General features: G+C 45.0%; 6 protein-coding genes across 6 annotated transcripts in view; 2 read left to right on the forward strand and 4 right to left on the reverse strand.

Annotated features, from left to right (window-relative positions):
• Positions 1–113: 113 nt before the first annotated feature.
• K450DRAFT_255178 (uncharacterized protein) lies at positions 114–2,091 on the forward strand. The gene is made up of 4 exons (XM_051591306.1): positions 114–764; positions 830–958; positions 1,019–1,563; positions 1,631–2,091. The coding sequence occupies exons 1-4, from the start codon at positions 216–218 to the stop codon at positions 1,815–1,817; spliced, it is 1,410 nt and encodes a 469-aa protein (XP_051441828.1). The 5' UTR covers positions 114–215; the 3' UTR covers positions 1,818–2,091.
• Positions 1,530–2,205, forward strand: K450DRAFT_255179 (uncharacterized protein). The gene is made up of 2 exons (XM_051591307.1): positions 1,530–1,563; positions 1,631–2,205. The coding sequence occupies exon 2, from the start codon at positions 1,821–1,823 to the stop codon at positions 2,043–2,045; it is 225 nt and encodes a 74-aa protein (XP_051441829.1). The 5' UTR covers positions 1,530–1,563; positions 1,631–1,820; the 3' UTR covers positions 2,046–2,205.
• On the reverse strand, positions 2,114–5,089 carry K450DRAFT_255181 (uncharacterized protein). Its single transcript, XM_051591308.1, has 5 exons — positions 4,741–5,089; positions 3,309–4,669; positions 2,966–3,231; positions 2,538–2,900; positions 2,114–2,468 (listed from the first exon to the last, which is right to left on the reverse strand). Exons 1-5 carry the CDS (start codon positions 4,831–4,833, stop codon positions 2,182–2,184), a joined length of 2,370 nt encoding a protein of 789 aa, XP_051441830.1. The 5' UTR covers positions 4,834–5,089; the 3' UTR covers positions 2,114–2,181.
• Positions 5,090–5,345: 256 nt separating this feature from the next.
• K450DRAFT_255186 (uncharacterized protein) lies at positions 5,346–7,496 on the reverse strand. Its single transcript, XM_051591309.1, has 7 exons — positions 6,995–7,496; positions 6,847–6,873; positions 6,724–6,762; positions 6,600–6,651; positions 6,106–6,179; positions 5,973–6,044; positions 5,346–5,823 (listed from the first exon to the last, which is right to left on the reverse strand). Exons 1-7 carry the CDS (start codon positions 7,189–7,191, stop codon positions 5,646–5,648), a joined length of 639 nt encoding a protein of 212 aa, XP_051441831.1. The 5' UTR covers positions 7,192–7,496; the 3' UTR covers positions 5,346–5,645.
• Positions 7,497–12,052: 4,556 nt separating this feature from the next.
• Positions 12,053–12,589, reverse strand: K450DRAFT_158615 (uncharacterized protein; the record flags this gene model as incomplete). Its single annotated transcript, XM_051583992.1, has 1 exon — positions 12,053–12,589. A coding segment is annotated over one exon (537 nt), but the record flags the coding sequence as incomplete, so codon positions are not given.
• The window catches only part of K450DRAFT_162304 (uncharacterized protein), a gene marked incomplete at both ends in the record, with an annotated part of 1,632 nt that continues 988 nt past the window's right edge, over positions 12,587–13,230 (reverse strand). Inside the window, one exon of the mRNA XM_051584026.1 lies at positions 12,587–12,897. Coding sequence (XP_051441833.1) covers positions 12,587–12,897 — 311 coding nt within the window. The remainder of the gene's footprint in view (positions 12,898–13,230) is intronic.

Below are 13,230 nucleotides of genomic sequence, written 5' to 3' on the forward strand. Positions count from 1 at the left end.
ACAGGCACATTAAGGCACGCGGGATGGATTGAAATGAAGAACAGCCAGCATACTATGGGCCATAGCTGCTGTCATAGCATGTCAAGAACACGAAGTCAAAAAAAGAATAGCACACAGTGATTGTTGTAGGCTGGGTGACTGCTCCCTGGGCAAGGCGCGAAAAGAAAAATCAACTCCTGGAATGTGGGCAGCCTTTTATCAGTCTGGACACCGAAATGGCAACCGGTCGCAATCGCCTAGCCGCTCTCACTGGCGACGACACGTTCCAGTTTACATTCAGTGTACCAGTTCCCAAGTTCCAACCACCAACGTACCAGCGGTCAGAAAAGCCTGAGCCATCGTCTGATAATTCTACACCAGATTCCAGCTGCTCTCAGCTTTTGTTTTCGCTCATTCCAGAAAGCCATGACGGCGATGGAAGTGACGAAAGCGAGATCGCGGACGAAGAAAAGGGTCAAGAGGAGGACGACCGTGCCCATCATGAATCGCATGCCAAGGAATCACCAGAGGAATTAATGACAACAGCTGCTCATCCCCCCAAAGCTTCTTCTGGACAAGTCGTCGTTCGCAGGTTGAGAACACGAAGCGTTATTGTATCCGACGATGCCGCACAAAAACCCTCCAGAAAGACAACCGCCAAACGTAAGCCTATTCAGCGTAAACGCAAAGCAGACCCGAACGACGAAAATAGCCATCAGCATCTTTCAAACGCACCAACGACGGACGAGGATGACGTTCATGCAGCTGCTAAAGACGAAGACAAGGTGATTATTTTTTCTTCTTCTTTTTGTGAAAGTGCATTGTAGCCTCTTACTCAGACGCTATATAGGCCCCACCGACCAAGGTTCGACGATCTTGGAAATCGAGATACACAGATGAGTCGTCTGAGAGAGTAGGCTTGAAAGAAACAAACGACCGATACTCTTTTACCAAAGGCGCTTTGGCTGCTGCATCAGAGGTAAGCGAGCTTTGTGTAATTGTAGATTAGGGTGGAGCATTTGCTGATGGTTCTTGCTAGATCAAGCAAGATCACCATGACGACCATAGCTATTCAACTGAAAACTCGCTTCTTGAGATGTCACACCATGAACACTCACGTCTTGAAATCTCACAACTTGAAGACTCCGGCATTGAGAACTCTCTTGAGATATCTCAACTGGAAGAGTCCAAAATCGAAACCTCCCACCTTGCGGACTCGCATCTTGAATTTCGAAGTGGATATGACTATTTCGTCGGTGTCAGCGAGGAAGAAAACGATGATTACGGCTATCATGGGTCGGATGAACATGAAGGCAGTGGAGTAGGACATATTTTGGATGCTTCGGATGCACTGAAGTTGATCAAGCAGCGACGCCAGGAAAGGCTGTCTAAAACCACAAACCCACCACCCCAAGTTGACAGTTGTGAATCCTTACCGCCCTCCAGCCTCCCTCCAGCCAAAGCTGAAAGAATGGTCCCCACGTCCAAATCAGAAGACTTTTGTTATGTTGATTCTGACTGTGAAGAACCACCGCCTCCGGACGCGCGAAACGACGAGGATGGACGTAAACTTGTCTATGTATTGTAAGTAGTTGAAACAGTGTCTTTTTGAGCGAATGTGAATGTCTAATTTGATTTTTTTTTTTTGCAGCCGCGGGCAACGCTATTTCACAGATGTCGACCTGACGGAAATCCCTTGGGCGGCGGCAGATAGCGAGGATGAAGATGACTTACAACAAATCCGGTTTAAGCCTAGGGTTCTTTGGCCTGATCATCCAGAGGACGCCAATAGTCGAATCAAGCTAAGAGATACCCCCGTGAACTCCAGGTTATTGTAAAATATGTATATATCATCCTCCGTCAATGTCTGGCTCGCTCGCTCGATTGACAACGTTGTATTCCCCCTTGCTCTGCACTTTCTAGTACTTCTTCGTTATTTCCCCCCCCCCACCCAATTCACACACCTTACCATGACGCTTAGTCCATTGACTATGTTGTCTTTTTTGCTCCTTCTTGATCTATCACACTTGATTTGCATTAAACATTTGAAAAAAATAGGAATGTAGTGGGCAAAATGGCAATGTGTTTATTGATTGGCACTAATACATTAAATCGTACACGTTATACTGTATAAGGCGGTCAGATCGGCTAGGACACTGCGTCAAGGACCAACGCAGGTTATATATAGTTGGGAGGGCAGAATTACCACTGAGGAGTGAATCCCAAGGAATTTTCATTCATGATGGGGGCCGAGATACTGTGAGCAAACATGGCATTTTGTCTCGCAGCTTCGTCTGCTTGCCTAGCCTTGCGACGTCGGTAAGCGCGCACAGCGACCACCGTCATGCCGGCGTAGAGGACTGTAGCGCCACCCACCGAGCAACCGATGATCACGGCACGGGAAGGTCCGCCGCTGGTGGTTGTATTAGCGTTGGCTGCGCCCACGGTCAAGCCATTAGGATCCGTAACAGTGTTGCCGCTGGAGGTAGCTACAATGGAGAAAAAAGAATCAGACAATGCATCAAAAGCATGTCATGCATGCGCCATTGCTAACTTACTGTCAGTGTTGTTGGTAAGTGGGTAAGTGGTGTCTAAAAGGGTAGCCAGCTGGCCGTTGTTGATGGAGTACAAGCTGCTGGTTGGGTCACGAATGGCCAATTGAAGATCACTGACTTGGTCACTGGGGATAGACAGGGTCGTGACAATACCACCGACGGTTGAACGACGAGCTTTTCGTCGTGTAGAGCCAACACCGCCGGCACTGATAATGGACACTACAATGATTTGATCAGGTGTCAGATCCACCGCACTGGAAATAAGAAGCGGGATAGCCTGGACGAACTGAGCAGTCAACAGAGGGTCAGCCACCATTTGAACGTAGGAGAGCGAGTTGAACTTGAGCGCAACCGGAGTATTTCCATCTGTAAAAGGCGGGTTAATAACTTGCCTATCTTGCCGCTGCTGACATAAAATGCATGGTCTGTACCTGGAATAATGGCTCCAGCGTTGGGAGCAATGACAGCCGGCACATCTTGAGAACTGTTATCGACGGTACCGGTTGTAGTGGGGGCGGCGGCAGAAACATCGGTCGTACTGGGGATCAAACTCTCCGTGGCAACGCTGAAACTAGGAGGAAGCCATGAGAGAGTTTGGTAGTGGTAGGTCGATGATGGGGTCAGAATCACAGAGGGCGTTTGCACAACCACGTTCGATGTTGTAGTGACTGCATCCGAAGTTGTTGTAGGCAAGGCACTATGAACAAATGAAAAGAAATAATGGTTAATTAAGGTCAATGCTGGGGATACTATTATATAAATACTATCTCGTACTCGGTGGTGGTCAAGACAGCTGTCTCGGTGGCAGTGGTAGACTCTGGAGCCTCGGTAGTCGTCATCTCAGGAGTAGTTGTGGGCGTTACGGGATCTACAGTGGTGGTCTCGGTCGCAGACTCGGTGGTGGACGAAGCCTCGGTTTCTGTGGTCGTGGTTGCGGCATCAGTAGTAGTGGCAGTAGTTTGGTCTTCCGTCGATGTGGTAGTAGCTGAATCACTGGTAGTAGTAGCTGCATCACTGGTAGTAGTAGCTGAATCACTGGTGGTAGTAGCTGCGTCAGTGGTGGTAGTATCTGCGTCAGTGGTGGTAGTAGCTTTGTCAGTGGTAGTAGTAGCTGTATCAGTGATGGTAGTAGCTGCGTCAGTGGTGGTAGTAGCTGCATCAGTGGTAGTGGTAGTAGCTGTATCAGTGGTTGTAGTAGCTTTGTCAGTGGTAGTAGTAGCTGCGTCAGTGGTGGTAGTAGCTGTATCAGTGGTGGTAGTAGCTGTATCAGTGGTGGTAGTAGCTGTATCAGTGGTGGTAGTAGCTGCATCAGTTGTAGCAGTAGCTGATTTACTGGTGGTAGTAGCTGCATCAGTGGTGGTGGTGGTGGTAGCATCAGCAGTACTAGTAGTAGTAGTAGTAGTAGTAGTAGGATCAACTGTACTAGTAGTAGTGGTGGTCTCAGCATCCGTTGTGGTAGACGCTGTGGTGGACTTTGTGTCAGTGGTGGTGGTGGTAGTGGTGGTGCTATCATCTGTGGTGGTAGCAGTAGTAGTAGTAGACTTGTCCTCCGTGGTGGCAGTGGTAGCCTTATCATCCTCTGAAGATGCAGTAGTGGCCTTTGCATCATCAGTGGTGGCTGCCTTGGTATCATCTGAAGATGTAGTAGTGGCCTTTACATCATCAGTGGTAGTGCTATCATGAGCAGTGGTGGTAGCATCCGATTTGTTGTCAGTAGTGGCTGCCTTGTCATCGTCTGAAGATATAGTAGTAGCCTTTGCATCATCAGTGGTAGTGCTATCATGAGCAGTGGTGGTAGCATCCGATTTGTTGTCAGTAGTGGCTGCCTTGTCATCATCTGTGGTAGTAGTGGACTTGTCGGCATCGGTGGTGGTGGTAGGGTGGTCAGAAGTTGTGGTATGGGTCACTTCGTCGGTGGCGGTAGTAATATCGGCTTCAAGCTTTTGAATGGCTTTGGTATGGTATGCGGCTGCTGTCGAAATTACAACAGTGGCCTCGGTTTTTTTGGCAGTCAGCGTCACTACATGTGAAGAGTGTAAAGTGCTAGTATGCTTTTTGCTGAGGGTGATTTTGCTGGTGGTGGTTTTGCTGCCGGTGGTGGTATGGCTGAGGTGGGATACAGTTGTCTCTCCTCGCTATGAAAATGAAGGTTTTCAACAAGGTGCTCTACTATAAAAACACGCATCCGTGGAGTACCAATGTTTACCTTAAGCAAGCCGTCTGCGGCATAGGCCTGAGGGCTAATGAAAGCCAACAGCAAGCAAACAAAAAAGAATGGAATGAAGTGTACTTTAGTCATCCGATCCTCTGGATCAATGTCGAGATAACTGCATACGGCGACGGGAAAGGAGAGGTGCTGGTTCGGCTTCGATAAAAGAACGAAGGTGAAGAGGGAGTCGAGATGACGCGAAACCGAGAAAGAAGTTTTTGCAAGAAAGAAAAAGAGAGAATCTTAAGCAAAAGTCGTTTGTTGCCGGAATTCATCATGGTCTTCGTGCCACCTTGGCTTACAAGCCTGGACTCTATTTTTTTTGAATGCTTGAGAGGGGGGCCGATTGCTATATTGGGCAGCAGTTCAAGAAAAATGGCTTGCTGGCTTTATAAGCGGATGAATTTACACACTTCTTTAACGAACAACGTCAAGATATTAGCTTCATTGGTAAGCTCACGCTTTGACAAGCATTTTGAATGAATTTTCTATTACAGGCTACGTTGGTTGTAACTATTCAGCCTAGTCTAGTTATATTAACGTCTAGTAAGCTGTAATCGGACTTGGTCTAGTACGACTGTACAGAGCACGAGGAGGCGCTTCTTGAGAAACCGTTGCACAAGAGTCTTTTCAACAGCGAATCGCCGCTCAAGCAGAGGGTTGTGCCAGGCTCTGCTTCCAATGCTCTACCCAGTTTGCAGCTTGCTCTGCTCCGATCTACCGTTTTTGCACACAAAATAATACTTTAATATATATTTCTGGTTCACTATTTATGATCGGCAGTTTGTCAATTAAACTCCACATGGTTAACACGATTGGGAAGCATTTAACACGCTTTGAGTAAAATTACTATGGCATAATTTGCTGCAATATTCCTGAGTTTTTTTTTTTGCTTTCTGTCTTTACTCTTCGCTATCTCTACGTTCTGAACGTCTGCTGTTGCTGTCACGATCTCTTCTTGAAGAACGACGGTCATCCTCTTGTGAGTCAGAGCGACGTCGTCTGGTATCCTTTGAAGAAGATTTCTCATCGCGACGACGGTCTCTGGGAGAGCGTGAGCGGTATCGGTTACGAGGAGGAGTGCGGCTGCGGGAGCGGGAACGAACAGTAGATCGACGCTTTAAAATTTATATGAGATAATAATTTAGCATAAACAATCAGGGGAACCCATCCAATTGCACTGTTTAGAAAATTAATGTTTGCCTACCTCACGAACCGTCACGCGGGATCCTTTGAGATCAACGCCATCAAGCTCTTTGAGAGCATTCTTCATGCTGTCATAAGAAGAGAACTCCACAATGCTAAAAATGAAACGATGTCAATGCTGTTATCATACATGCATTTTTCATGGCCCCCACTCACCCTTCACCATCACGGTCACGGCGGACATCAGCGTAAGAAACCTCTCCAGCCTTGCGCATAAAGTCCTTGAGATCCTGAGTATGCCCAGAGACAAAATAAAGTAGGAGAGGGAAAGGAATGATGAGAATACGGGAGATAGACAATGCATGAATGAAGAGCTTGAAGTGAATCCAGAAAAGTTGAAAGAAAACGGTTGCTTCAGTTGAACGTGAATATCGATTCGCTTTGTCTCTCATGTTGGCGCTCTTCTGTCCAATATCCTTATTTTCCAACGCACGCGATAGTGTCAATGGAAGCATAAGGAGTTCACCCCAAGGGCAGGGCAGGGCGACCAAGGTCGATCACTTGTCATATATGTGCAGCCAGCCGGTCAAAAACAAAAACAAGTATGCACACAGAGGTTTTTCGATCATCGTCGCGTAGTCGATATCATCCTCTCAAGTAACAGGCAATAGCAAAGAACCAAGATGAGTTTTAGAGGAGAGACCGCATACCTGCCAGCTAGTACCAACAGCAAGATTCTCCACAATGACACCGTAGCGGGGACTGAAATAAGAAAAGACAGAGCCAATGTTATTTCACAGCTCACTACATCCGACAACATGAACATCCACTTACCCATTATCGTTTCTACGAGGGCGGCGATCGTCACGGCGACCACGATCATCACGTCTATCGCGTCCGTCACGACCTCCATCACGGCCACCATCACGGCCGCCGTCACGACCTCCTTCACGTCGAGTCCCTTTGGCAAGTTCAACAACAATTCTGAAAGGAACAATTAGGGGCCAGTTAGTCAACCGTAACGCCTATAGAAACAAGGGTACCTGATACGCGATACGCACTCCCACAACGTTTCGCAAATGCCAGTTTCTATTCAATGTCTCACCGTTCACCCAAAAGTTCCTTGCCGTTGAAGTTAGTAACAGCTTCTTCAGCAGACTGGTTATCTTCGAACTCTACGAATCCAAAGCCATTCTTGAGATTGACATCACGGATCTGTCCTGAACCTGTAAACAAGTCTTCGACATCGCGTTTTTGAGCATCTCTGCTGAGACGGCCAATGTAGATTCTGTTGGATGCCATGAGAAATAGGAAAAGGAGCAGAGAAAAAAGCTTGGGGACAAGGGAATTTTCTTGGGCGCGCGCCGAAAATAAAGTGGAAAAAAAAACTAAGCTTGAGGCTCCGCCGCTCACTGACCAACAGCGAAATATCTTCTCTGCCCACAGAAAAACCTCGCATAATTTCACTTTACTGAAAGTTCACTGGGAAGAACGTGTTGAAATGCTCTGCTCCAATGCGCTATCTACTTTTTACGTCCATCCCATGGTCAGATTCCCTTTTTTCATTTTTGCATTTTTTTCACCCGTTGAACCAATCACAGCCACCACCCTCGGTCACTCTGGGACTGTCATTTCACTTTCCTCTCGAAATTTTGAAATGACAAAAAGTTTTTGAAACTGGATCAAGCGAAACTTTCCCCCCCTTTGATCTATCCATCACAAAAATGTCTTTTGCTCCACGAAACAGAAACTGTTATAACTGCGGTGAAGGTATGCTGAATCAAATGCACCCACTCAATGGGATTGAATCTAACGCCCTTACTTTTCTGATCTGAAGGTGGTCACACTGCCCGCGAATGCACCAAGGGTCAAACTTGGTAAGCCAATTTGGTGCCATCTCATAATCACTTTACATCAACGCAATAATATTAACATACATTGAAATAGCTACAACTGCAACCAGTCCGGTCACTTGAGCAAGGACTGCCCTAACGAACGCGCCGAAAAGACTTGCTTCAACTGCAAGCAGTCTGGTCACCTTGTAAGTTGCCAGGCGCTTTTATCAATGTTATGCCTTTCACCCAATCCTGATCCCTTTATTCTAGTCCAGAGACTGCCCTGAGCCCCGTCAAGGTGGTGGTGGTAGAGACGGCTACACCTCCGGCCCCGCTTGCTACAACGTAAGTTTGGTTTACAGGATCACATAACTATTGAGCATGGTTTGACTGACTGGGATTTTAGTGTGGTAAGACTGGTCACTTCAGCCGCGACTGCACACAAGGAAGAGGTGACTTCTCCAGCTTTGGAGGAGCCAACAAGTCTTGTTACTCTTGCGGTGACTCTGGCCACGTCTCTCGTGATTGCCCTCAAGGTTCCAAGTGCTATAACTGCGGTGTAAGTATAGAAGAAGGGTCATGTATGCGGATCACCTAAGGAATCGTCAAATTGACACGTAGATACTTTCTTTTAGAACTTTGGACACATGTCTCGCGACTGCACTCAAGAGCAAAGAAGAGCTTGCTACAACTGCAACCAGGAAGGCCATCTCTCAAGAGACTGCGTAAGTGAATGTGTGTTGATTGAGCCATAGATGGTGTAGACCGGTATCTTAACACTTTACGTCTTTTTAGCCTCAAGCTCAAAGATAGACATGCACCTAATGTCGATGAAGAAGAAAACAGAAATTTCCGTGTTGTCAAAACCAACTCCTATCCTTTCATGGATTGTTTTCCCCCACAGATTCCTTCTACTTTGTAGTATATCGTAGCTTTTATACTTGTTTCTTTATTGTTTGCATATGCTACATTTTTTCTCACAAAAAAAAAAGACAAACATGAGCCTCGGTCAATGTCAAATTTGTAATATCAACCATGGAGAGTGATGAGAATCAAAACATACTTCATTGATCTGCACTTTGTTTGTCTGCCTTTATTCTGAATAATCGATTGTTCACTCGTACTCTATATCCTTCGTATGAAAGGACTACTTATTTCTCTGTAATTAATGCTTCTGAAGAATTTTTGGTATGAGCATTTTAGATTCAAGGCAACAAACACCATCCTCTAACTAACTATGCATGCATTCATGCATCGTCTGAAAAGCTTTTCTATATTCAAATGTTCGCTGCCAAAACAAGATTATCGCTTCCTTTTGGGGTGTACACTCTTTTTCCGAGAATTAGACTTGAGAGTGAGTCGTTTATCGCCAAGCCATATTCTTTCAAAACTAGCTGTGATACCGTAATCCGTTTCCACGTCGTCAAATAGTCGCTCAAATTCGTCTTCTTCTATTTGACAGCATTGAAGCCGATAACACAATTTGACGGGTCGTCCTCCGCCTGTTTGCCAGTCTTCACCGTATTCCATTACAAGCATGATGGATCTGATATCATGCACAATGGCAACTTTTAAATTTGAATATTCTTGCTGTCCCGCCTTTGCCTCTTCGATGATATTGGTCAATCCTACGAATCTGCCTTCCGCAATTTTCAGATCCTTCCAGTCATTTAATATCTTTAGTATCTTGCTTACACCTTCATCTTCGACAAGCTGTACTTCAAAACTTATGCCAAAATGACTGACCATCACCGGTGCTGATGACTGCCGGCAATTTGCAAGTTGGTAGTTGATATCGTCTGTACCTGGTAAGAGATTTCCGAAAGAAGTTTCTTTACTTGGAAAGCTTAAAAAAGATAGATCGCCTTCTTGTATTGCCAATTCATGTAGTAGTCGTTCACGAGATTTGAGTCCCTCACCATAGGCTAGAGGCAAGTATATGGAAAATATACCTGCCAGCGCATACGCTTTGTCTTCTTTCCGCGTTGTCTCTCGAGCGTCCATCCTTGCGAGTATTTCAGCAGCATTTCCCGGCCGGTAAGAGAAGTGGAGATCCAATGTACAGAGATTAACTTCTTGCTCTTTGGCTAATTGTTGTATTGAGAGAAGCTCTCCTGTGGGGGTTATCCCACACAAGATACCAGCCGCAACCCCTTCCTGCAGACACCATCCTCTCTCGCACCATCCGTTCTTGGTCTTCGTTTGGATACCAGTAATACTGTTATCTCCATTATTTCCCAACCGAGTTCCAGATTCTAGAACAACAGCAGCGCAATTCTTATACCATTTGTGCATTGAACGGATAGCTTCATCAAGTTCGGTCATATTCGACTTATCAATACAAATTGTGTCGAGCCATACATATTTTTTATATTTACGGAGGGCGGTCCGAATGTCTTTTAACTTTTTTGACTTTTTGCTGATGCTGCCTTGTCTGCCGCCTTTGCAATCCTTTACCCCCGAATAGTCGACTTCATGTTCAGCCCATGTATGGGTAATAAAGATAACATCTGTGGTCTTCTTTGCCGTCAACAATGTATCGCTTTCCAAATCCCACACCCGAGTTACAATTTCCTCTTCTCGAGTGTGCCATATATCAATCCCAACTGCTTTGGCAGCAGCTATGGGCGATAGTGGGCGATGCGTGAACTGCGACATGCATTGGCACCTAACTCGGTTTAAAATCCGCCAATCTGAGGATGCCTTCATCGACTTGTATCCTTGAATATCCTCCACTTTCTCACCAAGAATGGCCTTTACGAGCTGATCAATATGTGCATCACTATCAGTAATACTCAAGATGCTCAAACCAGCTATCAACATAGCATGTAAGTCCGTCGCAATATTTGCTTCAGACTCTCCAAGAATTTCAGAAAATGCGTCGTGATCTACTCGGTTAGACAATCTTCTACAAACATAAACAGCCCTGATGAATCTCAAATAGGGACGTTCGAACTTGTTCCATCTTGGTAACAAGTCGTTCCTCTCGGGTGGAATCTGTACAAGCAAACGACCGGGTTCTCGAATAATTCCGTCCATTCTGTCAAATGGCAAGGCAATTTTTGGAGATCTAGTGTTGATTTGATCGTCCAATTGTAGCATGAAAAATTGATCAGATATGAAGAAGTGAACATCGAAGATACGGAGCAAGGTCTCGATTAGTGTGTTAGCGCGCTCCTCTATAGATATGCTATGCAGGAGCTTCAATGTCTGCGAAGGCTCTTTTAGTGACTGTGATGTTGCAAGATAATTCATCTCAGGATATCGAAGCTTTCTAGACGACGGAAACCCATAACCGTACTTGTGTCTGATATTGGACAGTCTCTTGGTAGGACGGGGTTTTGCTAACATACGGATGAAATAAATATTAGAGATGTCATAATGGCATCCATAGCAGAAAGATACTCACTTTTAAAATTATGGATCCAATTGTCACTGAAGATTTTCAACACTACAGCAGATGTATCATGTTCGATATCCTTTTCTGCGTTCAAGCCTGCTGCTTCCATTTTGACAGCTTTTATGGTGGAATTCCTCAATGTACTTTGCCACAACAGCAGTTTCTGTTTCCATTCTTCGGATATTCGTAAGCATGTAACATCAGCGCCAGCTGTAAGTAATAAGACTACTACTTCGCGGTCATAGCGGAGAAATCTGTCATCTTTGAAATCCTTGTACCTATTTTTTCCTTGGAAGGCCATCACTAAGGGCGAAAAGCCATCGATATCTGTAATGTTAACAGAAGCTCCTCCATCTAGCAACATTTTGACCATAGTTACAGATTGATTTTCTACTGCTGAGAACAGTGGGGTTCGTCCTCCATTCGTCATAGCGTTTACATTTGCTCCATGTTTAATTAGTAACGCGGCCATTTTTGCTAGTTTGTATTGTACTGCAACATGCAGTGCAGTACGCCCCAGATACAGTTTGCCATTAACATCCGCATTACTGTTAAGCAAGAATTCAACGGCTTTTTCATTTCCACTTTTGACAGCGATCTTTAAGGCTGTTGAGAGGTTGAAGCTTTTGACTTCTAGATTGCTCCCATGATAAACTAGCAGTTTTACTAGTTCATGGAAATCCTTTTTGATTGCCAGATGAAGCGCTGTCTCGCCCTTACCGTTTACAGCATTAATGTCGATTCCTTTTTCTATAAGGAGAGTGGCCACTTGTGGTTGATTTGCAGAAATCGCAGTGTGAAGTGCTGTATATCCGTTTCGATAGGACTGTATATCATACCCATGGCTCAACAACACCGCTATTGCCTTATCTTTACCTAGACTAGCATAATAATGAAGTGCAGGTTCGTATTTCTTGTTTATGAAGGCTTGCATACTAGCTCCTCTATGTAAGAGCATTGCCATTATTTCCGGATACTCTCCTGCTAAGAAGAGCGATGTTTGTCCACATTGATTACTGCTTTCGATATCTGCGCCGATGTCTAACAGATGTTTTACTAAATCAACATCACCATGTTGCGAAGATCTGAGAAGTGCCTTATTCATATAAAGGGTCTTTTGGTCGACATTGTCGATCGTATTTAGAGCCCTTAGCAAAAATTCTACTTTTCCAGTGTCTGCAATTGAATCTATGAGTGGCATTTGGTCGCCACCAGGATTCTTTATGTCACTGTCGGCCTTTAATAGCAAACACATCAAATCAGCATTATCTTGCAAAATAGCAATTTGAACCGGTGTCTGTTTTTCTTGGTTTTCATCATTAATCTCAGCTCCATGTTTGATCAAGGTAGTAGCAGCGTCGCTCTGATTGAATTTAACAGCAATATGAAGTGCAGTATCTCCGTTATTCGTCCTTGTGTCAAGTTTTGCACCTTTTGCTATCAACAAATCGATAAGCCTAACATTTCCATCTTTTGCTGCCGAATGCAATGCTGTTAAGGAATACATGTCGGTTGCTTCCATATCTGCACCATTATTTATAAACAAATCTATCAGTTCGAAAAGACTTGATTTCGAAGCAATCAGTAGAGGAGTTTCTCCTTTCTCGTTTGTAGTTTCAAGATTTGCACCATGGTTTAGTAACACATGCGCTATTTTGGAATGCCCGCTATGTGTGGCTAGCTCAAGTGCCGTCCTCGATTGCCCATCTTTTGCGTCTACAGTAGCGCTTCGATCTAATGAACCATCTTTTGCGTCTACAGTAGTGCACCGATCTAATAACAACTCTACTAATGTGTCCCATCCTGCTCGAACAGCAAAATGAAGCGCAGTATTTGAATTGCGGTCTTTCTGGTTAATAGAAGCACCTCCATCTAATAGAACTTCTACTATAGGCTTATGCCTGTGAATGACTGCAAAGTGCAGTGCAGTACTCGAATTTAAGTCTTCTGCGTCAACTGTAGCTCCCTTCTCTAGTAGCAGCTTTGCTATTGCCAGATTTTTGATGGAAGCAGCTGCATGAAGAGCAGATTTCCCATTGCAGTCTTGCGTGTCAACATTGGCACCTCTTTCTAGTAGTAAACTTACTACATGCTGGTGATCGTTCC

Source organism: Umbelopsis ramanniana, assembly GCF_025399195.1.
Source record: "Umbelopsis ramanniana AG unplaced genomic scaffold K450scaffold_58, whole genome shotgun sequence".
NCBI classification, from domain to species: domain Eukaryota; kingdom Fungi; phylum Mucoromycota; class Umbelopsidomycetes; order Umbelopsidales; family Umbelopsidaceae; genus Umbelopsis; species Umbelopsis ramanniana.